Source organism: Lissotriton helveticus, chromosome 8 (genome assembly GCF_964261635.1).
Source record: "Lissotriton helveticus chromosome 8, aLisHel1.1, whole genome shotgun sequence".
NCBI lineage: Eukaryota > Metazoa > Chordata > Amphibia > Caudata > Salamandridae > Lissotriton > Lissotriton helveticus.
In genome coordinates, this window is record NC_136069.1 from 99,626,309 (window position 1) to 99,650,695 (window position 24,387).

At 43.5% G+C, this 24,387-nt stretch overlaps 1 protein-coding gene across 3 annotated transcripts in view; it reads right to left on the bottom strand.

The window, feature by feature from the left end:
* The window catches only part of ILDR2 (immunoglobulin like domain containing receptor 2), a 752,917-nt gene that overhangs the window by 444,327 nt on the left and 284,203 nt on the right, over positions 1–24,387 (bottom strand). For all 3 annotated transcript variants that reach the window (XM_078656686.1, XM_078656684.1, XM_078656685.1), the window contains exon 2: positions 1,969–2,289. In XM_078656686.1, coding sequence (XP_078512812.1) covers positions 1,969–2,289 — 321 coding nt within the window. The remainder of the gene's footprint in view (positions 1–1,968; positions 2,290–24,387) is intronic.

Below are 24,387 nucleotides of genomic sequence, written 5' to 3' on the forward strand. Positions count from 1 at the left end.
CTTCTAATGCTCCTGAATCTATCAGCGGCATCTGACACAGTAAACCAAGCTACGCCCCTAACTACACCAAGATAAAGAATGGGTAAGGAAGGCATTAGACTGAATTATTGGGTAAAGTGTGCCATTTTTCAGCTTATACATTGAACATTTTACAGCATCACTCAATCATTCAACTTTGGTTGTATTATTATTAGTAGTATTTTGTAAAGGGTGCAGCTATCCACAATGGGTTTCCGGTGCTATGCCTCCACATGGTACTTTAAGGGAGAATGATGGGATAATTTGTTCAAACAGTACCTTCTACATGGATAACACTCAATTCCACACAAAATATTTACACCAAAAGACATCCTAACACAAACGGTCAAAGGAATACAAGCAGGGAGAACATTTCACCACCTAAACCTAAGCCCACTCAAAGCTAAATTCTTCTTATAGCTTCACCAACCCATTAGGTTTAAGGTCAACAATGGCTGAACACAATGGCCATACTTGAGCAGTAGCCTGGAGTCATCAATTGTGCAAAATCATTGAGTTTCATACTAGACTGAACCCATGCCAGATTTTGATGAACTTGCTAAAATGGTCCATTAGGATTACTGTGAGGAATCAAACAACTCATTCCAGTGTTAAATTTCAAACAAGTTACTTGCTCCTCAGTACTCTTAAACCTAGATTATGCAACTTCCAACTATGTAAAGCTTCAAAATCAACCTGGGTCTGTGAGACCAGCTCTGCATTGGGGTACCAGACCCATCACAAGGATGAAGAAATATGATCATATAACCCTGATTTTGTCTTCACTCTATGTGCTATCAATTGAGGCGACTTGCCAATTTAAAGTATCATGTGCTATGAACAAAGCTCTTCCCTTTAGACCCTAAAATACCTGGCCTGCAAATTAACCATCTAAGGCAGTCGGTGCTAGCGAGAAGCGCAGGCACCCTTCGACTAGAAGTCCCGGCATACAAGAATGAAAGAAGGATGCAGCAATTTATCTTGGAACATGTGGCCTCATTATGGAGCTCTATCCTTCACACACTCAGAACACTGAACTTCTATAAAACCTTCAAGGAAGACATAAAGGAGCTATTTTTTTCAGCATCTTCTCTATCAAGAAGGATATTACGATCAGGTTATTAGACCTCATACCTGTTCTAGTTATTGTACTGTTATATTTTGATCAAAGCCCCATCATCCTCCCGGTCCTCCCCCCTAGCTATATAAGAATTGCCTCCATGATGAACACTGTCTAAATAGCTCTCCGAATTTGTAGATATGTTTTTTTATATTATGAGCAATGTAACAACATTGGCTAAGATACGCACAACGCCAAGACCCTTATTTTGGTTTGGGTCGTTATACACGTCTACTAATAGATTAATAAACCTTAACCGAAATTTAAAGCCGAGTCTAAACCTAACTCCTAATTAGTCTACAGTAAATTAAGTATAATTAAATAATTAACTGTAGCCCTTAATTAAAATTAAAGTAAAATTAAATAAGTAATCGTAACTTTAACTCTTATTAAATTTAAATTAGTGAAAGATAAACTATTACCACTTTATTAAATTGAACTACCTCAAAATTAAATGAAAGGCTATTGTATTTACCTAACTCAATGTAGTGGCCCAATCTGCAGTTGTAATTCCAATGTAGAAGCATTGAGGCAGTGACCCATCGATGTAGCAGGATTCAGGTATTGGAAGTACACCAGTGTATCATGGCTCAGTACATCTAGCCTAGCAGATGTCAGCAAACACACAGGCAATCCAGAATCCTTAATGTTGGAAATACAAGACTTATCTTGGATGGCCTCTTTTAACCTCTGTCTGCCAGAACCTACTTCAGGGTTTATTAATTGGGTTCTTCTACACCATGTCTGGTCACCATAATCCTAGCATATTTGTCACAAAAAACGTATATTCACAACTGATCACCCTTTGAAGTACAAATACATAATTTTACCATGATCTATGGTGATGTCTCTCTCCCGGTAGAACTCTCCAAGGGTGACAGCAGGACCCTGCTTGGACGCTACGATACGGACGGTCCGGGCGTTATCCACGCAGTCCGCGTAGGGATCCCAGCCAAGGTTCTGCTTGTTGGGATCGGGGGGCAAGCCCAGAGCTTCCTCCATGCGGTCCTGGCAGTAGGATTTGTACTTCCACTGCACAACCGCGGATTGGCGGGAAGATGTGGAGTACTGGCAGCGCAGCACGGTGGAGTCGAAGAGCATGGCGACCTTCTTCTTCTCAGGCATGGTCACTTGCAAGCCTTCCACAGCAGCTGTGAACAGATCAACAGGTTCACAATCAGTACATTTTGTTTTCAGGAAAATACATCACTTGCAGGTGAGGCAGGATCACAATACTTTATACTAGGTCTTAACAGCAACAGTTTGTACATACAAATATAATTAAAAACAAAAATGGAGCACGGCGAATAATTTTCCACAACTTCTAAAATGATATTGCCACAGTCGTACATGTCATTGTAATCTCTTCAAACATGGATCCTTAAAATCTCCCGGAGATTCTAGCCTTACCAAAAATATCAAAAAATGCTCCTTTTTGTTAGCCCTCATTCCCACCTCACTCATTAATGCATCTTTCAGGGAGAATGGAGAAAGCCATGCCGGCAATCTGGAGACACCGGTGACATCCCCCCGAACACAACCATTCCTTGTCCAACAACTGCTCCATTCACATACCCATAGCTCATGGAAATTGTAAGCATCTCCCCATTCCAGACACTCAATAAAATGTGCACAATTGTATTGCAATGAGACAATTACTAATGCACCCTTATATACTTTTTGTATTTTTGTGTATTTTTATTGAACAGTTTCTCATGCACTGTGAAGTTTGTGGGCATTTTACACTGAAACAGTAAACACGAGGGCCCGATTCACAAAAGTAAAGTTAAACTTTTGGTCTAAGTTTAGACCAGAAATCTAACTTTCATACTTTTCGGTATTCACAAAGGGTTACAGTAGAATGTTTACGACTGCGGAGTTCCCGCACTTAGGGCGGAATCTGTGCACTTGGGGCAGAATCTCTGCACACTGGGAGATCCGCCCCAAGTGTGGAGATTCCGCCCGAGCATGGAGAATCCACCCCGAGTGTGGAAACTCCACCCCGAATGCAGAGATTCCGCTCCAAGTGCGGAGATTCCACCAGAGTACGGAACTTTTGCCCGAGTGAGGAAACTCCCCAGTAGTAAAGCTACTACTCGTAACTTACCTTTGTGAATGCCGAAAAGTAGTAAAGTCAGACTCTTGCTCTAAACTTAGACCAAAAGTCTAACTTTACTTTTGTGAATCAGGCCCTAAGTGTACATCAAAAGACCAAAAACTACAAAAAAGAGGTTGAGGCATTAAAAATATGCACTACTATAGTCCAAACCATGTTTGACTTTCCAGCCATCATAAGCGAGGTATGGGTAAGGAAGAGGTAGAAGGATGCGGTAGAAGGATGCCAACAAGAGGCAGAGAGGATCCGGTTAAAATCTTGACTGAATTTAAGAGTATCGCCATTGAGAGCGGCATAAAAAAATAGTGCGGAGTGTAGAAGAGTGAGGTATGATCGTGGTGCAGGGACAGATTGAGGAGGTTTAGACAACAAGGGAAGAGAGAGAGAGAGAAAAGGTGGGGACAAGAAAGAGAGAAAAGGTGGGTAAAAGACAGAGAGAGACACTTGCATGTACTTTGTCTGTACCATGTCAATTAAAGACCAAGTAAACTAAATGATATATGCAAGTTATTTTGACCCTAAAAGGATGTTTTTTTAAGTAACTCCTCCTATCAGAGCAGCACATAGATACAATGTTTCATAAACTTTACTACTGCAACAGCCTACCTTCAATATATCTTCAAGGTCATATCGCCTGATTGGGGACTATTGGGGACTTTCTTCAATCCCTGTCTCTGCCCATTGCTGCTGGAAGATTGAAGGGTTCCTCTGCTATCATATTATCTGTAATGCTACTTTCCACTTTCTCTTATATGTATCCACCCCAAAACGCTCTGTGGCCACCTATGGATTATTAGAAGAGCTTTCCAAAAAGCCCAAATAAATAAATACAAATGTATATTGGAGGTGCAAAAAATCTCAGACTATGTACAGAATGTCCAGACCTCTGTCCCCATATTAACTTAGACTAATAAATAAGTGGACACACCAGTTCCGGTCTTTAGACCTTATACTGTCTCCCAGTTACAGATGTTCGCCAGTATTCAAAAGGTTGTAGTTTGCAACGCTCCCACTGTCTGTGTTCCATATGAAAATATACTGAAACAAGCATTGGCAATGTCAATAGGTCTGGCTTCACAAGAATGTTGTATGGTAATGTGAAGCATTACTAATAAATAGAAAAGGAATAGATATGTATTGCTGTGGAAGCAAACAACTGTAGAATAATATTGGTGTAGGTTAAAAGGTCAGGTGCCAGTTGCAGGGTCAAGCCAGACCTAACAATCCTTGGAGGTTAATGGCTGCCCTCCTCCCATCTATGCTGCTGCCATAGAAAAACAACATAACTTATCTAATTATCTAAGACACTCTAATAGCAGTGTGCCACTGCAATTTTGAGCTTAGGCAGCTGGATAATGATAACAGCTGCATGCAGGGCAGGCACTTTTTTATGGACGCGCACAACTTCTGCCCAATCAAAACATGTACTCCTGACTCCCAACATGTGGGCGGAGCCAAAGCCCCTCTCTAGTGATGCTCACATAATTGTATGTCGACATCTGCGCTGCCAAGCCAGACCATAAAAACAGATGTCAAAAACGCAGACTAAAAGACATCTATTGCAAAACTATCCAGCACACATAAATATCTTGCTACAAAGATTTCTCACAGCTTTAAAGTCATAAGCACCAGTTACATTACACAAGGACACATTCATTTTTGCGTTTTAGGCACAAGAAGATTAAGTAAATTTCCCCAGAATCACAGGTTGTTGTGCCGCGCTGAGACTGACCTGCCATGGCTGATACATAAAGAAAGAAGAAATCAGGGCGTGATCACTGACTCTGGCCTATCACTCAGTGCCAGCTTTAGCGCTGCTGCAAAAACAACAATTGATGGACAGAATGCAGAACAATGTCATACATTCACCCCAGGACAGATATCTGGGCCTAAATCCATTGTTTCTTTGCACTCCACACCACCCCAGGTCAGACATGGCCATATGCAAATCAGCCTTGACCCTGTGCCTCATGGGAACAGTCCAGCCTGAACTGCCAAGCCATGTCTTTCCTGGACCGGAATCAAGCATACAAGGACCGGTTTCTGGCTATCAGCCGTCATCAGCCTGGATAGCTTGACTCCAGTGGTGTGGAGAGCATGGGACTCACGTCTGAGCATACCCATCCCACTCGGGGTGACAAATGCAAAAACAACAATTGATGGACAGAATGCAGAACAATGTCATACATTCACCCCAGTACAGAGATCTGGGCCTAAATCCATCGTTTTTTTGCACTCCACACCACCCCAGGTCAGACATGGCCATATGCAAATCAGCCTTGACCCTGTGCCTCATGGGAACAGTCCAGCCCGAACTGCCAAGCCATGTCTTTCCTAGACCGGAATCAAGCACCCAAGAACCGGTTTCTGGCAATCAGCCGTCATCAGCCTGGATAGCTTGACTCCAGTGGTGTGTAGAGCATGGGACTCACGTCTGAGCATACCCATCCCACTCGGGGTGACAAATGCAAAAACAACAATTGATGGACAGAATGCAGAACAATGTCATACATTCACCACAGTACAGAGATCTGGGCCTAAATCCATCTTTTTTTGCACTCCACACCACCCCAGGTCAGACATGGCCATATGCAAATCAGCCTTGACCCTGTGCCTCATGGGAACAGTCCAGCCCGAACTGCCAAGCCATGTCTTTCCTGGACTGGAATCAAGCATCCAAGGACCGGTTTCTGGCTATCAGCCGTCATCAGCCTGGATAGCTTGACTCCAGTGGTGTGGAGAGCATGGGACTCACGTCTGAGCATACCCATCCCACTCGGGGTGACAAATGCAAAAACAACAATTGATAGACAGAATGCAGAACAATGTCATACATTCACCCCAGTACAGAGATCTGGGCCTAAATCCATAGTTTTTTTGCACTCCACACCACCCCAGCCCTTTAGCGCTGGTGGCGCCCAGTGTGACAATGTTTGTTTGTGCCCCCCCCAATGAGTTTTCCACGGATTCCCTCACTACCACCCTTTAACGGAGCTACTCAAGTCTCCATAACCACACTCTCTCATGCATTTTCATTGTTTTATAGCACCACTCATACCAATATAAGTGTCAGAGCACTTTACATCACATACACATTACACAGAGTCAATGAATCATAAGTGCATAAATCAGTGTATAGGAAATGTTACATCAGATAGAGGACTACAAAGTGTAGGAGTCGCAAGCCATCCCTACTGGTAGACAGAACAGTTTAAGAGTCCTTGGTTTGGAGAAGCACAAACTCAGAATTTAAAATGTAACACTATGGCTGGGGGCTGGCTTTACTAATACAACTGGATTTCTAGCCAAATGAACCCTTTCTGCAGCATTAGGATAATGAAAGACTGGGGGGGAATTCATAATGCTCTAATCTATACCTTGCAGTTTGCATGCAGCTCTTTGATGGTAGTTAATAGCTCACTGTTTCTGTATTAGGATTTAAACTGATTAACTGCAAGTAACAAAAGGGGCTCTCTGACAGAAGCAGTAACGCACTGACCTATTTACATTGTATGCACTTTGTGATCTACATGGTACATGTGCTTTAGAGTAGGCGTTTGAACCTTGTGTGCTACTTTATAAAGAGTCAAAACTTCCACTAGACAATACTCCGACCTCTATGCAGCAGGGCCATTATTCGCCAGGTATCTTGACATTTTTATGGTTGCCTGAAAATTGCTGGGGGCAAGGAAGGGTGGTTCCCCATTCCCCCAACGATCGCGCCCCCTAGCACTGGTCCTGCCTGAAATGAATCTAGATGTGCTTTTCACACCCTGGAAACCAGATAATGCATCTTCACACGCCTAGGTTTCCCTCAGAAATTACAGGTTACCCGCCAGCCGAGTCTGGTGACTTAGTGGTCTAATGCGCCCACTGTAGGGGCCTGTGTTTGACCACATGGCCACAGGTTCAAATCCTCGCATGTCCACTTAGCCTTTCATCCTTCTGAGGTTGATAAAATGAGTACCGTTGGGTAACAATAAACATCTGTTATTCAGCCCCAAGATACCCTTCTGGGTGAACGTGCGCTTTACAAATACACATTTTATGTTACTCTCATCTTGGCTCACCTAGACATTGCTAATGAAGAGTGGGGGGCTCCCCTTCCTACTCAGAAGACTTCAAAGCAACTAAAATGGAGCTCCGAGACAACTCCTACAAGTGCGCGATCAAATCACACCAGCACTTTATGCATTTCAAAAGGTGTCCAGGGCCAGATGTTCTGCCTCCGATGCACTCTGCTGAACAGGCCCAGCCTTCAGTCTAGTGTAGCTTCAAGGACACTCCTTAAGCAGGACCCATCGCTCAATAATGGCGCCCATCCTGACTGGCCATCCTTCAAGAATGAGTGCATCGGTGGAACTCTCTCCTCTGCATAGCCTGTAAAATGATGGATTTCCTTCTTTTCAAAGACCAGAAATAATGTACGTCAGAACCTGAGGAGTCACTGAGGCCATCGCCTGCACACAACTCACGTCCACAAAGGTACTCGTAGAAGCAAATCTCGGTTTGTCATGACATTTCGTCTTTTATGTTCTGCATTTATTATTGATAATCCACCATTTTATTTTTGATCTTCTTATAATCATGTACATATTTTAAGAATCCCCCTGTCAGTAAGTCACATGCCTCCTATCCACAGACCTGAGGTGTACCTGCCTTAGGTGGTCCCTCATGAGGGGCTTAGGAGGGATGACCTCCCACCAGCTTCCATGCAACTGGGCCACCTCACTAGTGTCTACCACCCTAGAGTGATGTGAGTCACTTTGGGGTTTTCCACCGGGAGGGTAGATGGTGCTGCCGCAGTGATGGTGACTGATGCTTCAGGTATAAAAAGAGTCGCAAGGAGTTGAGGTGCCTAATATGGTGATTTGACCTCTCCTACCAGTAGCAGTTGCTGCACGAACGTCCTTCTGGACCTACACATGGGATTCTGACCCCATCTTTGTGACTGCAGAGGTACTGTTGAGTAATGCATTTTGAAAACATTCTGCACAGACCAAATATGGGAAACCCTTGAGGATTCAGACTCAGTTACATTCAATAAATGGATGTCCGATCCTGTCGGGACTGTGACCAGAGATGCTTTGTCCATCCATGAGGAAGGCTTTTATCCTCACTAAAGGGCCTTACGCCGTGAGGTCAAGAAAAGGCAAAGAAAAAACCCACTTTGGTTTAACTGAACTTAAATGATGATGGTGGGCACACTGCAGCTGACACTGATCTTAACACAGGGGGTGATGCCACTGCCGTTTTATTTAGGACTCCTAAAATCAATCAATCCATCAGTAATCTTAACAAGCGTAACAAATCACCTGTGAGGGTCTCAAAATGCTGAGGGGGGAGGAGAGGTCTGCGGTTCAGCCAGGTCTTGAGGTCCTTTGTGAGCAGAGTACTGCTAGGTGATGCCGCGGACAGCGCACCTTGATGAAGTTTTGACTACAGGGGCTTTCCTTTACTCCCCCTCCCATGAAGTACGTAGGATAAAGACTGTGGGGTACTAAAGACCCCAAGACAGTGGAGAGTGACAAATGTCACCCCACCGCAGGTTTTCTAACCACAGTGTTGGTAAGAGTGGAGCCCTATATATATTAAAATATTAAGGTCCTGGCGAATACCATGTACCACTGTTGACACGAGGCAGAAACATGTTGACCCAAATATATACAGCGAGGGGTTAATAACTCTCCCCATTTCACCGTTCACATGTTTTTATACACCATACAGTCACCTGGTTCATTCAAATTAAGTGAGGTACCTGTAATGGCTTTTAATTTCACTCACTCACTTATCTGCCCCCACTTAGTTAGAAGTGCATCCCTGTCGTCAGGTGTATGCCCGCCCTCTATCAAACTAAGTTTTTAGAGGGCGAGGACGGCCGAAGATGAAGCATGACACCAGGTGGTGTGTGAGGCCAGTCCTAAACTTTTTGTGAGATGTCCACACTCAAATACACATAACACTCTTGAGCACCATTTAGGTCATTCTGATGGGAGTGGCCTTATTTGTGTATAACCTTCCTAAATTGCGGCAGTGAGGGAGATTGCCTGAGGTTCAGAGGCAGGGTGTTTCAGGTCTTCGCAGCAAGTAGGAGAAGGAGTTTCCTCCAGCCGTGGTCTTGCAGATCCGTGATATGGTGGCCATGGTCGGTTGGGCAGAGCGGAATTGTCTGGTGGGAGTGTACAAGCAGAGGCAGTGGTTGAGGTATGCAGGTCCGGCGTTGAGGAGGGCTTTGTAGGCGTGCCTAAGAAGCTTGAAGGTTATTCTTTTGTTGACAGGTAGCCAGTGAAGTTCTCTCAGGTCGCCGGTGATGTGGTTGTGGCGTGGGCTGTTCAGGATGAGTGTGGCGGAGGCGTTCTGGATGGTCTGCAAATTTTTCAGAGTTTCTGGGTGGTGCCAGCGTTGCCCTAGTCGAGTCTGCTGCGGACTGAAAAGTGAAAACTCTCCTCTCATACAATACAGAACAATGTACCTCTGGTCTCAACTAGGGACATACGTGATGCTAATGGAGGTCCCTGTTTGATACTTGCTTATTCCAGCACACTAATTTCTCAATTAGCACTCCTTTACATAATTTAGATCACAATAAGGGCAATGCAACACAATTGTCTATCGCAGTGGTCCTTAAAGCGTAGACTGGGAATCCTTTGGGATTCATGCAGCCTACTCAGCGGGTATGTGACTGCTTAGGAAATTATATAATATTAACAGATTAATAAAGTGTATATGAATAAAGAAGCAAAACTGAAAATGTAAAAACGTTCTCTTAATGTGAAGGAATTTGAAACTGGAAGCTAACAATTATGTTGGTACCCTTAGATTGATTCATGGGAGCAGTGCAAGTGCATGAAACAGAATATAGTAAGGACAATGAGTGGCCTCAACTAAGTTTAGAAAAGCTCAAACCTTCCCATTAATATAAAAATCTGCTTTTTTTTATATTTGAGAATAAAATAAAATATTTTATCATTTGTGTATTTGATTGATAAATGCTTTTGTCTGTATTTTTTGTGTATTGTTTTATGATTCAAATCATCGAAAAGGCTTAGGCCAGGGTACATGGCTTCCAATAAAAATTCAGTGGGGGTGCCCAAGTTTCAGTAATGCTTAAGTAGGGGTTCACAGATGTAAACAGATTAAGAACCACTGGTCTATGTTAAAAACAGATTTAACTTGGGTGTACTGTAAACTAGACCTAAGGCTTAGGGACTCATTTTTAGGGGAAACTGTATAAAAAAATTCAGCTAATAAGTAGTTGTAGTGCCCAACATGCACAAGGTGCAATATTCCTTTAAATGTGTCATGATGCAAGCCAATGTGGCTGGGGCGCATGACCTTAGCTGGCTGTCAAGGGAAGGAACACAATATTTGGTAGAATGACATGACAACTGTTAGTACTACTTGACTGCTCAAGTGTCACCCAAGTTAGGATCCAATGTGCAGTCCTCCCATGCTTGGACAATACTTCTACAGTAAGGTACATACATCATCCTGAGGACACCAGATGTGAACCTCTGGTAGAGTTTGCAAAAGTCTTCCGGAAATTCTGCTTGCAACACAGTACATCAGTTCCACTAGAATATCATCTGAGGAACCACAGCCCTTGCAGACTGGGATTGCCAAAGCCCTGGCAGAGCTGGCAAAAACATCCTTGGAATTCTATTTGATTCTTAATATCAGTTCAAGTGGAACATCTTCTCAGGATCCACAATACTGTGGCTCCAGAAACCAGAGGCGCCTCAGCACCTTCATCCTCAGGTGTCTCTAGCTCTTGCACCCATTGTCCAAGTAGCTATCCCATCCACTCACACTGCCGAATTGTTGAATTGTTACAGATGGAGCCTGGGCCCGGCTGCTTTAGCAACAGACACCTTTGGGCAAGATTGGTCAATCGGCCTTTTTATTATTTTCCTCCCTTTCCTACGATAGCTCTACTCCCGGCTCAAGTCTGCAGGCAGGAGACATCATTGGGTCTGATAATTCAACTTTGAAGTAACTAAAGTATCAATTTTTATTACAGACAAGAAGGCGAATATTATCCCTCCACTTTCTTTCTAAAATAGATCTGTTTCCAGCACAGTTCTGGCTTTTTCCACTTTCATCTCCAATCATCGCCATTTCTGGTGCCTAGAGAGGACTTCCTGAGGGCAACTCTCTGGATTTTCTTACTGTTGACGAATTTCTTATATTTTCTCCTCTCATATCGCATCACGCCACCAAGGGACCCAGAGACCCTTGTATAGACCGTTACTTGTAATGAAAGTCTTTTTTCACTTTCCTGCTCTTTGTTGTTCAAACCCAAGACCTCTGGGAAGTGTAGTTTAGTTTTTCACTATGGATTTTATTACAAAGTGGCAATACCTGAAAGCATAATATTTGCCTCTGTGTTTTAAATAACATCAGAACTTTCCTTTACTATTCCTGTTAGGGAAATCTGCATTTTTAATGTGAGGCTAGCCCCGTTTTTGCAGTCCATTCCCCCCTCCAGGGTGTCCATAGCTGGGACATACTAAGAAGGGAGATGTATGTGGAAGGATACAACCTCCAACACACACTGCTAAGTGTCAAAGAGCTGGAGTAGTGTGGAGGACAGGCCCATAAAAGGTTCAGGCAAGTGGAGCCAGTGGAAAGGGTGGAGCTGAGCGGGTCCAGGCATGGAAGCACTGCAGGCTGATGCGTATTACAGGAAACACTTTGGAGAGGTTGGCTTGGCTGGCAAGAAATGTATGCGCGGGGCTCTCAGAGGAAGGAGTGGGTGTACAATTGCAACATGGTGCCATTCCATCAGCAGCCATGAGCACCCCTGATTTTAAGGGAAAGGGATAGCTTTGCACTTTCTGTACTTTAAAGAATTTTATACCATGTTGTAATCAGTCAGGCTTCACAACATCACACGCCACGACCTAGTATCAGCTCGGGCCACACCCCCAGCTATCGGTGTGAGACAAAAAATACATCTTGACTCATCCTAGCACCAAAGACTGGCCGGTGTTTTTGTAGATTTGTTGGGCTGACTGGTCACACTTTGTTTTGGGAGGTGTGTTATGTTCTGTGGACCTGCTTGTGAAGAGAGCAAGCACACATGTATGTCATGTAACCATCCTGCCAGGCTCAATATTGGGAGCAAAGAGCTGGAGGTAAACAGGAGCAAGAAAATCAGTATTTTTAATTTTTTTTATTTTGCAGAGTTTTATATAGCGCGAACTAGAACCGAACCGAATCAGTTATAACAAGCTGAGCACACTGTGCAGCACGTTATTCCTCATTTTTGACAGGGACCGCTATGGGGCTATTCAGAAAGGTAAATGTACACATGTACATTTACTTATATGTAAATGTACTCTTATATCTTGTAGTAACTTCACTACTTTTGGCCAGTCACCATCTCCGAGTGTAAAGTTACTACAAAGCATAAACATTAATCTCCACCCCGTGAAAACAAGGGTTGGAGCCAAATTTACTAGTGTGAGGTTACAATTGGTACATGTTCACACATAGACAGAGGTCTCCTTGTGGTAAAGTATAGCTTGAAGTAAAAAAGTTTATTAAACTTAAAAAAGAGTTACAATATTTTAATGCTAAATGTTAATGTAAGCTAATTTAATATTTTATTACATCTAGAACAAATAAAATAGTGAAAGCAGTATTATTTGTAAAATATATCAAATTACTTAATTTCAATATAATAAAAATATTTATTTAAAGATGTATTTAAAAAGCAACCCCACCTAAAGTAAAATGTTTATTTTTATTTAAGGTGTATCATACTTTTCTAAAAGTCATGTACAGAATTTATTTGAATGAATTTACAATTTTCCAAATAATTAAAAATTCCATGTTATATTAAATCCTAAAAGGTATATTTAAATCATGATAATAAAAGGTTATGTATTACTAATTGCATATCATTTTTTAAACACTAAATAAAATGTATATATTTTTGAAAACATTGATTTCTTTTAACATTATTTCCTAGGAGGTGTTATTTTAAGTAGTTATCTCCATCATTTTCTATGGGAATGTGTTGCAGTACCTTAAGGTAATAGCCAGTCTGGAAGTTTCACAGACTGTCCGTAATTTAGTCCTAATGTTCTTTGTCTGTCATGAATGGTTTAGCGGATGGTATATATCATCTAAAGGGCAAAAGTTAATTCCAACAATTGAGATTCACCCTCTGGTGTGGCAGGGAGGGAGCCTCCTGTGCTGTGATCCCAAGGGAGGGGCAGACAAATAAGAAATGCCTTCTTGACAGGGTGCCTGCTTGCTGAAAGAAATGCAAATGTGCACAACTGGTAAATCTGCACATGTGAAGGCTGCTTGGGAGGGGATATAGGCATTAATTATATGAGGCACTTAGGGTTCCTGATGGCAAGATATTTTCTTTTTGAGAGGTACTATAAGCCTGTTCCAAGCTGAACTGTGGATTGCTGGTTTTAAAGGACACTTATACATATGTTTGCACTAGGTACAATCTGCATATCACTGCAATATATACTTTAAAAGTACTTTTTTTTTATCTTTGACCTAAATTTATATGTGCATTTTGTGGCAGTCTAAATTATACTGTGTTTAATGCACGTTTAAATCAATGACTTACACATTCACTGTGCTTTCAGGGACCTCGTAGCATTAAATATACACAAGTCACTTTTCTCTGCTGCATCAAACAGAATTCAATTCTGTGGGCCCCTGATAACACACATCGACATCTGTAGTGATTTCATTTACCTACAGAGGTTTCATAACATAAAATTGTGCTTTTCCCACCAGCCATGGCCCGTGTAGGGCGTGCCACCGGGCGGTGATGTGGGGCGGGGAGGGGCAGAGTGGGGGGTTGTAAAATACGGGATTTCAGGTGAGTACCGAAAAAAGAAATACAAATTTTGTTGCGCGCGCTGCATCACATTTGGTGAAGCAGCGCGCGCAACAAAATTCTTTTTTTTTTTTTGGTACTTATCTGAAATCGTCCGTTTCCCGCATTTTACAACCCACCACCCTGCCCCTCCCCCGCCCCACGTCACCACCCGTTGGCACGTCCTACACGGGCCGTGGCTGTTTCCCACTGAATAGTTCAACTTTCATTTAATTTTCAATTAAGATGTGTGTTATTTTATATTTAGTTACTTGATGGTGAAAGATCAACAAAATGGTTACAGAATATTTTGTTCTTTTTAGCCTCCGCTCTAACACTGACCCTGTCCCCATTGCAGTAGCCATCTGTTTTTAATGCACTTCGACCGCTGCATTTAATAGCTAAGTAATGTCTGAAAAAGCCAGTGGTATTAGCATATGGTGTCCTACCTTCCCTTATTTTCATTATGTACCTTTTTCTTTTCTTGATACTCTGTCAGATTAACCCGTGACCTGTATTTATTTAACACAGGGATCTATTCATCCACAAGAATTGTACAAGAACACTGTCTTCTGGCTTTAAAGAGGATTGAACAAAATTAATTGTTAGTCAGTGGCTCAAGTGCACTGTGTGTGACCAGAAAGCCTGAGTTCAAATCCCGGATTTCCTGCATGACTGAATTGTGCGATCTGAGTCAAATCAATTTACTTCATGTGTCTAATTTTCTTGCAAGTGACATTTGAGCGCACTTCCAAGTAATTCAGTTTAGGACAGACTGAATACAAAAAACTCACTTGTATGTTTTATTAGCCTGTAATATTACACCATCCATAACAATAACATTGGCCATGATGTAAGGGACACCAGATAATCTGTTCACTTTGTGTTCACTCGTGGAGTTGTCAGGAGGGGGGGTTAATTACTGTTTTAAAGTTTTAGGAACTTTCACTTCATATAAATGTCACTGAAATGTTGTGATCTAATGTACTAATTTGAAACACTACCATGTGTTTTTTCAAAAGATTGTATTGCTGTATGCCAAAAGAGGTCAAATACCAGGATAGAAGCCAGGTAAGTAGCAACAGATTCCATCACAAAGTTACAGAATAACAGTGCTGGGTTATGTACATTTATGAAGAGTTAGTGCACACTTTAAAAAAAATTCTGATTAACAAACTGATCCATAATGAACTGTCCCTCCCCGCCCTCCTGCCCAGCCGCCACTACCTTACCTCTCAGCATAGGGAAGCAGAGGAATGAACCCTGTGGTGCTTAGAAGAAAGTGTTCTAGTGGGGAAATCATAAGTGTGTCAGAGATAGGGGCCCTTAGACTACTGCCTTGTACAGTAACCTAGATGCAGCAAGAATAGCTAGAACATAGAAACTGAGAGTGTACGTGTCGGGTGGTTTACGGAGGGGAGAGTGTCCTCCTTGGTGCAGTCTTTGAAGCCCCCCACCAAAATATCCCAAGTCTGTGCAATAACATATTTACTCAGACCTGTTCCTTCCTCTCTGTGTAACAGGATGCTCTCAGATCGAAACCAAGAGAGTGAGATCTCGGTCCAACTTATGATTGTCGGAGAAAGTTAATCCTTCTAGTGCAGTGTGATATTGCGTTGTGCTAGAAAAAGAGCCAGGTAGAGGAACTTGGTGGAGGGTTTCTCCTACTTAAGGCTGGGGAATAGGCCAAATAAGACCACTTCTGGAGAATGTGTTGGTACACAGCCCGTTGTGGTCGACACCACCTCATGAAAGGAGTGTGGGGCAATACCAAAGCATATGAAGCAAATCGGCATCTAATTGCATACAGCAAGTACATGCAGCTGCAGCTCACAGGTATATTGTTATTTTGTTAATTCGGGCAGATGCAAGGTGGGCTCAGTTCAGAATATTACATTGAATATACCTAAAATGGCAGCCGTGGGATACTTTGTGGGGATAGTCCAATATTTTTTGCCCAGTCCGTATTGTGTCGAGGTTAGGCCATGTTGGTCTCCTGGATGGTACGGAGAGAAGCCCTGGAGTGGTCTCCATGATGCAGTAAAGCTCTGTTTGGGGTTAGTGCTGGATGTATAACATCACAACGCATACTTTCACAACGCATGCCATTACGACGCAACTTTTACAACGCATACCATTACAACGCATAGTGCTTTGGGGCGCTGGATAGTGAATAGTTTAATTTACTATTCCAACTCCAGTCCCCGTGGACACTAGGGAAGGTTATTGGATAGTAAATTAACCTATTCCCTATCCTAGAGCGCCCCCCCAGCGCAATGCGTTGTAATGGTATGCGTTGTAAAAGTTGCGTCGTAATGGCACTGCGTAGTAAAAGTTGCGTTGTAAAGGTTGTCTCCCGTTAGGGCTACATGGCAGACATGAACTTTGGCATTTAATGATTGCTTAAGATGTTCGTAAGCAAGTAGTTGACCCTGGTGAAGATTGTAGTCTGCCATAAGTGTTTGGAAATCTAGTAGCTCGCCTTCAACAAACAAATCCCCAAATTTTGAGAGGCCTGCAGCATGCCACTGACGGAATCGCTCTGAGCGTAGCCATCCTGGGCAAGTGGAAAACCTAGCAAAGGTAGTGCAGGGCCATAGGGTTTCTTCATGTTTGTGAGTTTATGGGTTCTACTAAGGTAAGAGAAAGCTATGTGTTATAACCGCAGGGGGAGTTCTGTAGAATGGTCAGTTAGGAAACAATGAGTAGTGCAGTAAACCCTCCTTAAAGTCTTTATGAGTAAAACCCATCGCATGCAAGGGATGGCCAGACAGCCAGCAAGCCACCCATTGGAGTTGTCCAGCTAAATAATAGCGCTCTAAGACTGGATGGGCTAATCCACCCGCAGTCACGGTTAGCTTTAGAATAGAAAGAATTACCCAGCGACACCCCAGCTCCCAAATCAGATGTGGGATGTGTCTGAAGGAATGAGGGATGAGCAGGGGAAGGTTTTCAAAATAGTAACATAACTGGGGTAGCACCACCATCTTCACTAGTGCCATGTGACCTATTAATGAAAGCGGAAATGAAGCAAACTGGGCTCAGAGGGGCCATGTTGTTCTGCCCAGACTTCCCTCCTGCACATGCACATCAGTGGGGAAACCGTAGATATTAATTCCTAGGTATTGAAAGGTAACTGATTTCCAGTTCAATCTGGAGTCCAATGTATATAAAGCGAAAACATAACCATATATTAAAGAAACACATCTTACATTTTAAAATCTTTATCATGTTCTTACATTTTGTTTGTGTATATGTTTGAAGATTCTATGTATACTTTGGCACTTATGGAGGAGCCAGATCACTGGTATGGCCTTGGCTCAACTAGTAAACCATTTAAAGACACGGACAGAGTGGGCAATTGCCCAAAGCACAATCTTCTAAAGGGTCTGGCCCCAGCTGACCCTTAACAAGCACCACTAGCCGACCATTCAATGCTTAATTTGTTAAAAATAAGTACTAGGGCTCTCGTCAGGTGGCCACTGCAGCTTGCACCACACATTCCCAGTGCAGCCAGTGCCAGTAACAACACAACTATTAACAATCACAATTCTTCAAGTGTGATTATTCCAGGCCCCCAAAGTTATAAGATCAGCTTCGGTGGCATGTATTAGAAACCTTTAATATATTTTGAACTAATAAACAACTGTTGTACTCATCTTCAAATTACACAAACAGCGTCACCATGTGGCAGGCTGTCATAAGTGCCAGTGTTGACAATTAAGTGCTGGTGCTGAGCACTAGAAACCGCCAGTTCAAATTAGGCACTGGGACCATTGCACCAGAAGAGTTTGCCAGGGTGGGTGGGTGCTGCTTGTTCTACCACTTGACAGTGCCTCTTCTGTTTCTCTCTTCTCTGATGAAACAACTCCCCAGGTACTCAATTTCCGATACACATTGCGGACCCATTTTGTCTGATTTTAAGAAATGTCCCACCTTGTTCTTCTCTTCATTATTTATCCAGTTCTTAGCAACAACCCTTTGAATCAGTTACTGTGGAGCTCCCATCTGATCTTGGTTTCATCCTCTTTAATTCTCTCTGATTGGTAATCCGGACTCCCAGTCCTGAGATAAATGTAGAGTCCCGGATGCACACTCTAGTGCTGTGAGGTGACAGACAAGTTGTGGGAACTTCACTTCCTGACATTAGGTGTGATACTGTTGCCCACACCACCGGCTCTGCCTCACTAATTATTTTTAAGTTAAAGTCCATTGGAGGTCGAGGTGAGCCATATGTTTTGTTCAACTTGTTTAAACTAGCAGAAGGTCACTTACCTTAATGTTTACCAAATTGTTTACAAATGGTTTTAAAAATGTTTTAAACCTTAATCAAAATGTTGGTGTTGCGTTCTCTCCCAGAAAGACTGAGTACATTTGGGTAGGGGTGTTGGCATTGACACAGTGCTCAAGGGCATTAACTAACTATTGAACAAGGACATATTGTGCCACCTTAATGTAGCATACCTTGAGACAATCACAACAAGCATTTACAATGCAATAGGGCTCGCAGCATTAAAGTTTGAGTTATTGGCATTGTGTATGACAATGCGTTGCATAAAATGTTTAGCAAACTTTGAATTGGTGAGCAGTGAGTGTGTGTGCAAGAGTATGCTGTTCTTGAAAGCAGTGTGGTATAGAGTGCAGGAATTTGGGTGACCTGAGCAATGTGGATGATGCACCTCACGCACAGGGCTGATACAGTTATTATTCATACAGCTCTGATGATGTGCACTCACTACTCTGCACTCACTACTCACTACTCTGCACTCACTACTCTGCACTCACTACTCTGCACTCACTACTCTGCACTCACTACTCTGCACTCAGCACTCACTACTCTGCACTCACTACTCTGCACTCAGCACTCACTACTCTGCACTCACTACTCTGCACTCACTACTCTGCACTCAGCACTCACTACTCTGCACTCACTGCTCACTACTCTGCACTCACTACTCTGCACTCACTGCTCACTACTCTGCACTCACTGCTCACTACTCTGCACTCACTACTCTGCACTCACTGCTCACTACTCTGCACTCACTACTCTGCACTCACTACTCTGCACTCACTACTCACTACTCAGCACTCACTACTCACTACTCTGCACTCACTACTCACTACTCTGCACTCACTACTCACTACTCTGCACTCACTACTCACTACTCTGCACTCACTACTCTGCACTCACTGCTCTGCACTCACTGCTCTGCATTCACTGCTCTGCACTCACTACGATGGTGGAGGCGACCACCTTACTGGAAGAAATTGTTAAACACTAATAACGGAGGAGTTGGTGCAACAAAAAGAAGTCCCATCTGCCATAGTGTCTAAAAGTATATCCAACAGCAAATTGGCGGGAAATGGAGCAATGATGCTATAGCAAATATGTGTGCCTGTGCTGCATGGCATACTCTCTATCCTCCTGTGATTAGCATCAGGAACATAAACATTTTAGTTCCCCCTGTTCTTGTGTTAGTAGCACAAATGGACTGCACGACTTGAGCGGTCTTTAGCGCCCCCTGTCGGGTGAAAGTGGCTTCACCAAGTGCTCGGCTGTGACTGAAAACATTGTGAATCCAAAACCCTGCGACCTTTCTCTGACAGACCTGCTGTAAATGTCTTGTGGTCGTTGTTTGCTGTCACCCTCCCCAGATTCCAGTCTGCACTCGCCTCAGAACGAGAGCCCCCTGGGGCACGGCGAGGCATCCCTGCGCCGCTTTAATACTTAGCCTCTCTATCGGCATGGGAATCTCAGACACAAAGCACTTTCCCTCTCCCATTTCCGAAATAACAAATTTCCCCAGCATGCCGGCGCTTCTATCTATCTCTGTTGTGGTGTTTGTAAAATATACAGACCACGCAGTGCAGGGAAGAGCAAACACATCATTATGCCTTCATGACAGAAAAGCCTGCTCTGCTCGAGTGTAAACTCATTTTTCTCCAGGTGACTTTTAAGTAGCCTTGCACTATTGTGTGGGGGCTTCAATCAATAATCTTTGTCAAAACAGAATATACTGCATTGTCATTCTGTCCCTTTTAAAACAAAGCCGCAGCCTGTGAAGGAGTAAGGCCGTCTGCTTCTGCCTCCTCTTAGTATCGAACTCTTAATAACAATAATGACAAGCATTACAGTCCCCGTTCCTTCCGCGCGTTCAGCCGAGCCCTGTGAATGCAGCGAGCGCGTTCGCGTGCGCGTGCTCGTTTCGAATCGCCTCCAAGGCGATGCGCGCGGCCAGGAATGTCTCCTTGAAAGGAGACACGGCCACAATAAGTTCTCGGCGGAGACGCGCTTCCGCGCGTTCAGCCGAGCCCTAAAAAGGCCATAGTAAATAAATAGTGCAATGTAGGAGCCACTGGCGGCCTGGATCCGGCAAGACCGTATGATACAAGGCTGTGATGGTCCCCAGGGTGGAAAGACGGCATATCGCTCTATGCAGATGACATTTTACTCTACTTGGCCTCCCCGGCGAAATCCCTGATAGTAGTTCTAGGCATTTTGGTAGTGTTTGGTAGATTCTCCGGCTTTACAGTTAACTGGGGCAAATCCTTGGTGTTCGCGCTGTGGGGAGACCCGCCTATCCCCCCCAGAAATTGCCCAATCGAGGTCAACACAGCGGGCTTTACATACCTTGGCATTTTTATCTTTCATGATTCCTTTGTGCGATATACCCAAAATCTTCTCCCTCCCTTGCACAGACTTAAGAAAGACATCAGAAAATGGAAATCCCGTCCCCTCTCCCTGCTGGGAAGAGCAGCCCTGTTCAAAATGATGTCCCTGCCCCGCTTCCTCTATGCTTTGCGAAATACTCTTGACCTGGTACCCGCACAATATTTTAAAGAAATTGAGGGCCTGCAGAGAGAATTACTCTGGGATAGTAAACCGCGTATGGCCCTTAATAAATTGACCATGAACTGGTACGACGGTGGCATAAGCCTTCCGGACATGAAAAAATACTATTGGGCTGCACACTTAGCCGCCATAATTCAAGGTACGTACGGATGGGGTGACGACCAAGGATATGCCATGGATCGGTGGCTCCTCCCTGGAGGGAATTACAACAGGGCGCTCTACTCAAGGCCTAACAAATATAGCTTGACGGGCCCCACCAAACACTCGATCCAGGTTTGGCACGATGCAACCAACTCCCTTGGTTGGGGACGCAAACTAATGCCGGCTACCCCCCTTTTGGACTCTGAATCATTGGGCAGCCTATGGAGATCAAAAGGCTTCGACAGATGGAATCTCATTGGCATTATGCACATCAAAGACATCTGGGGAGAAGGGGGAGTTAAGACTTTAAATACGTTACAGACTGAACACTACCTAGTTGCAACAGAATACTTCCGTTATGCTCAAATTCTACACTCTCGCCGCACGCATGTACCAGTGGGCACGACAACTCCAGCCGCCTGGCCATTAGAGGACAGAATCCTGGATGGCCACCTTCCCGAAAAGACGATTTCCCTAATATATAAAAAACTGATAAATAATATGACTGACCCCCTCCAGGCATTAAAGAAGAAGTGGACGGGAGAAGGTATTGAAATAGATGACGAAGATTGGCAAGGGGAGGTTTAATCTCCTATAGTGGTCGCCATACCAGCGCACCTTTGATTGGTTCAATTGAAAATCCTCCATCGTGTGTACATCACTGCGCCATGCCTGATCCACATGGGGGTCACTGACAGAGGGGACTGCAGGAGAGGGTGTGGTCAGTTGGGAACCTTTTTCCACATTATATGGAAATGCAAGTTTGTTAGCGCCTTCTGGCACAAGGTACACAAGATAATGTACGCAACATTTCATACATGTCTTTTGCCGGAGGCGAGACGTTGCCTTCTCAACATATGGGAACCCACAGACCTTAACACTCACCAGACACAGTGGGCGACCCTAGGCTTCATAACTGCCAAAAGAAATATTGCACAACTGTGGGGAGCGGTTAAATCGCCAACGTTAGAGTCCTGGGAGAGGGATCCCGACTGGTGTATGTTTAGGGAAAAGACAACGTATGTCACTAGGGGTAACCCCAAAAAATGGACACGCATATGAGGCCCCTGGAATAGTTATTGGGGCGAAATGTGTACACCACCGGAATGCTCTGAATTGAATACCCCCCTCACCCCGTGATGTCCCCATCTTATGTTGCAATGTTATCCTTAACATCCACATGTCATTATTTTATCCTGAGCCACTGTGACCTCTGTATTGTTGTATGAACCTGATGCTTGTTTCAATAAAAAGAATTATATAAAAAAAAAATAGTGCAACGTAGAAAACTGTAAATAAATGCACTGATAACGTAGTGGGATATGTCCTTTCCTTGGATTTGACCATAAAATTGACCGTTTGTCCTGAATTTGTGCCCTGAATTTTGACCTCGCCCTGAATTTTGGTCCTGAATTTTGACCCTTTGACCTTAACATTTTACAACCCGTCCAGAATTTACCTCCATGTCAGGCGGTCACCCTGAGGTACCCGTGAGCGGTCATGTGTGGTGATGACTTACTCCAAGCCTGAACTGGAATACATTTACAACCGTTCTAGGTACTTTTTGACTGTAGTAAATCTAGAAGTGCAATTTGTGAATAGAAATGGGCTTACTCCTGTGCTTGTGGGTGGGTTTCCCTCCTTAAACCCCTTTGTAATCCTTCATTAACGTCTCCTTACCTCTCTCTAAACATTTTCCACCCATTCCGCCGTTCTGCCCACATCTATATATATAAAAACCAAAGTATGTCCATTTGTCCATTATGCATTACTACACCGTTCGTTCATCCAATCGGCATGAAACTTTGGGAAGTTGTTAAGTACACTCCTGCAAAGGTTTCTGGCAAAAAAAAAAACAAACAAAAAAAAAATTTTAAACAAAATTTGTTAAAGGTTGTTGAGTACACTCCCGCGAAGATTTCTGGCAAAAAAAAAAAAAAGAAAAAGAAAATTTTTTTAAATATCGGCCCCCCGGCCACACAGGCCCCTCATAATCTTTCCAATACTGAACGTTTACAGTTTACGGTGCGACTCGCTTTTGCAATGACCATCAACAAAGCACAAGGACAATCGCTGCAAGTGTGTGGACTAGATTTGGAGAATCCGTGCTTCTCACATGGACAACTGTATGTGGCCAGCTCACGCGTCGGAAAACCTTCTGATTTATTTGTGTACGCACCAGACGGAAAAACAAAAAATAACGTGTATCCACAAGCACTCGAATAAATAAACAGAATTAAAACAACACTTTAAAATGTTTTCCATATTAAAATGAATAAGTTTCAATAAAAATGACACAATGTAAATTAAATGTTATCATAACAAGTTTCCTTAAATTTCCATTCTTCTGAGATCGCAGCAACGCGCGATGGGTAAGCTAGTATACTACTAAAATGTAGGCGTACATGTGCAGAGACCTCTGTAATCAGGACAGAGATTTTCTAATAGAAAAGATAATAGTAGCAGAGGTGGCGGTCTCCGCATGTAGGTGAGTGGATAGCATTTTTTACTATTAAACGTACGACAAACTGCATTTTGCGAACTGGCCCTTAAACCTGGCGTTGACGCTGCGCAGGTGGTATGCAGCGTTTAGAACGCAAGCATTACCACGGAATACCTTTACAACGCGGGCGTAACAACGAAAGTTGTTACCACGCATTGCGCTGGGGGGCGCTCAAGGATAGTAAATGATTTAATTTACTATCCACGGGGACTGGTGTTGGAATAGTAAATTAAATTATCAATTCTGCGCCCCCCAGCGCAATGCGTGGTAACAACTTTCGTTGTTACGAACGCGTTGTAAAGGTACGCGTTGTCAATGTATGCGTTCTAACGTCATACATCCTGCGCAGGTACCTCATTATCACATCTGAACATCACCGCAGGACTCTATATGAGCCTCAGAGATTCAGGAGCCCCAATCGAAATCCCTCAAATAGCACCCAGGGCTAAGAATTCCGCTAGAAGCAACCCTCTGCGAACCTGTGGTTCTCTGGGTAGGTGAGAGCACATCTGTCTGCAGCTGGAAGTGACAAGACAGCACACCCACAGGCAACAGAAACTGATTACAGGCAGCAGTCCGTGTTCTCAGATATTACTGTCACTTACTCCGACATTTCTTATCGAATTTCTGAAAATGACCTTTAGGAAGAGCCAAGAGAGAAAAAATATACACCTGCTTCACTGTTCTCTAAAATCAGAGCTGCTGTTGTTATGGAAGGGAGAGCAGTCTACCCCGCCCTCACCACATCCAGTTAAGAAATGGTACATTTGTAAATTAAAATATG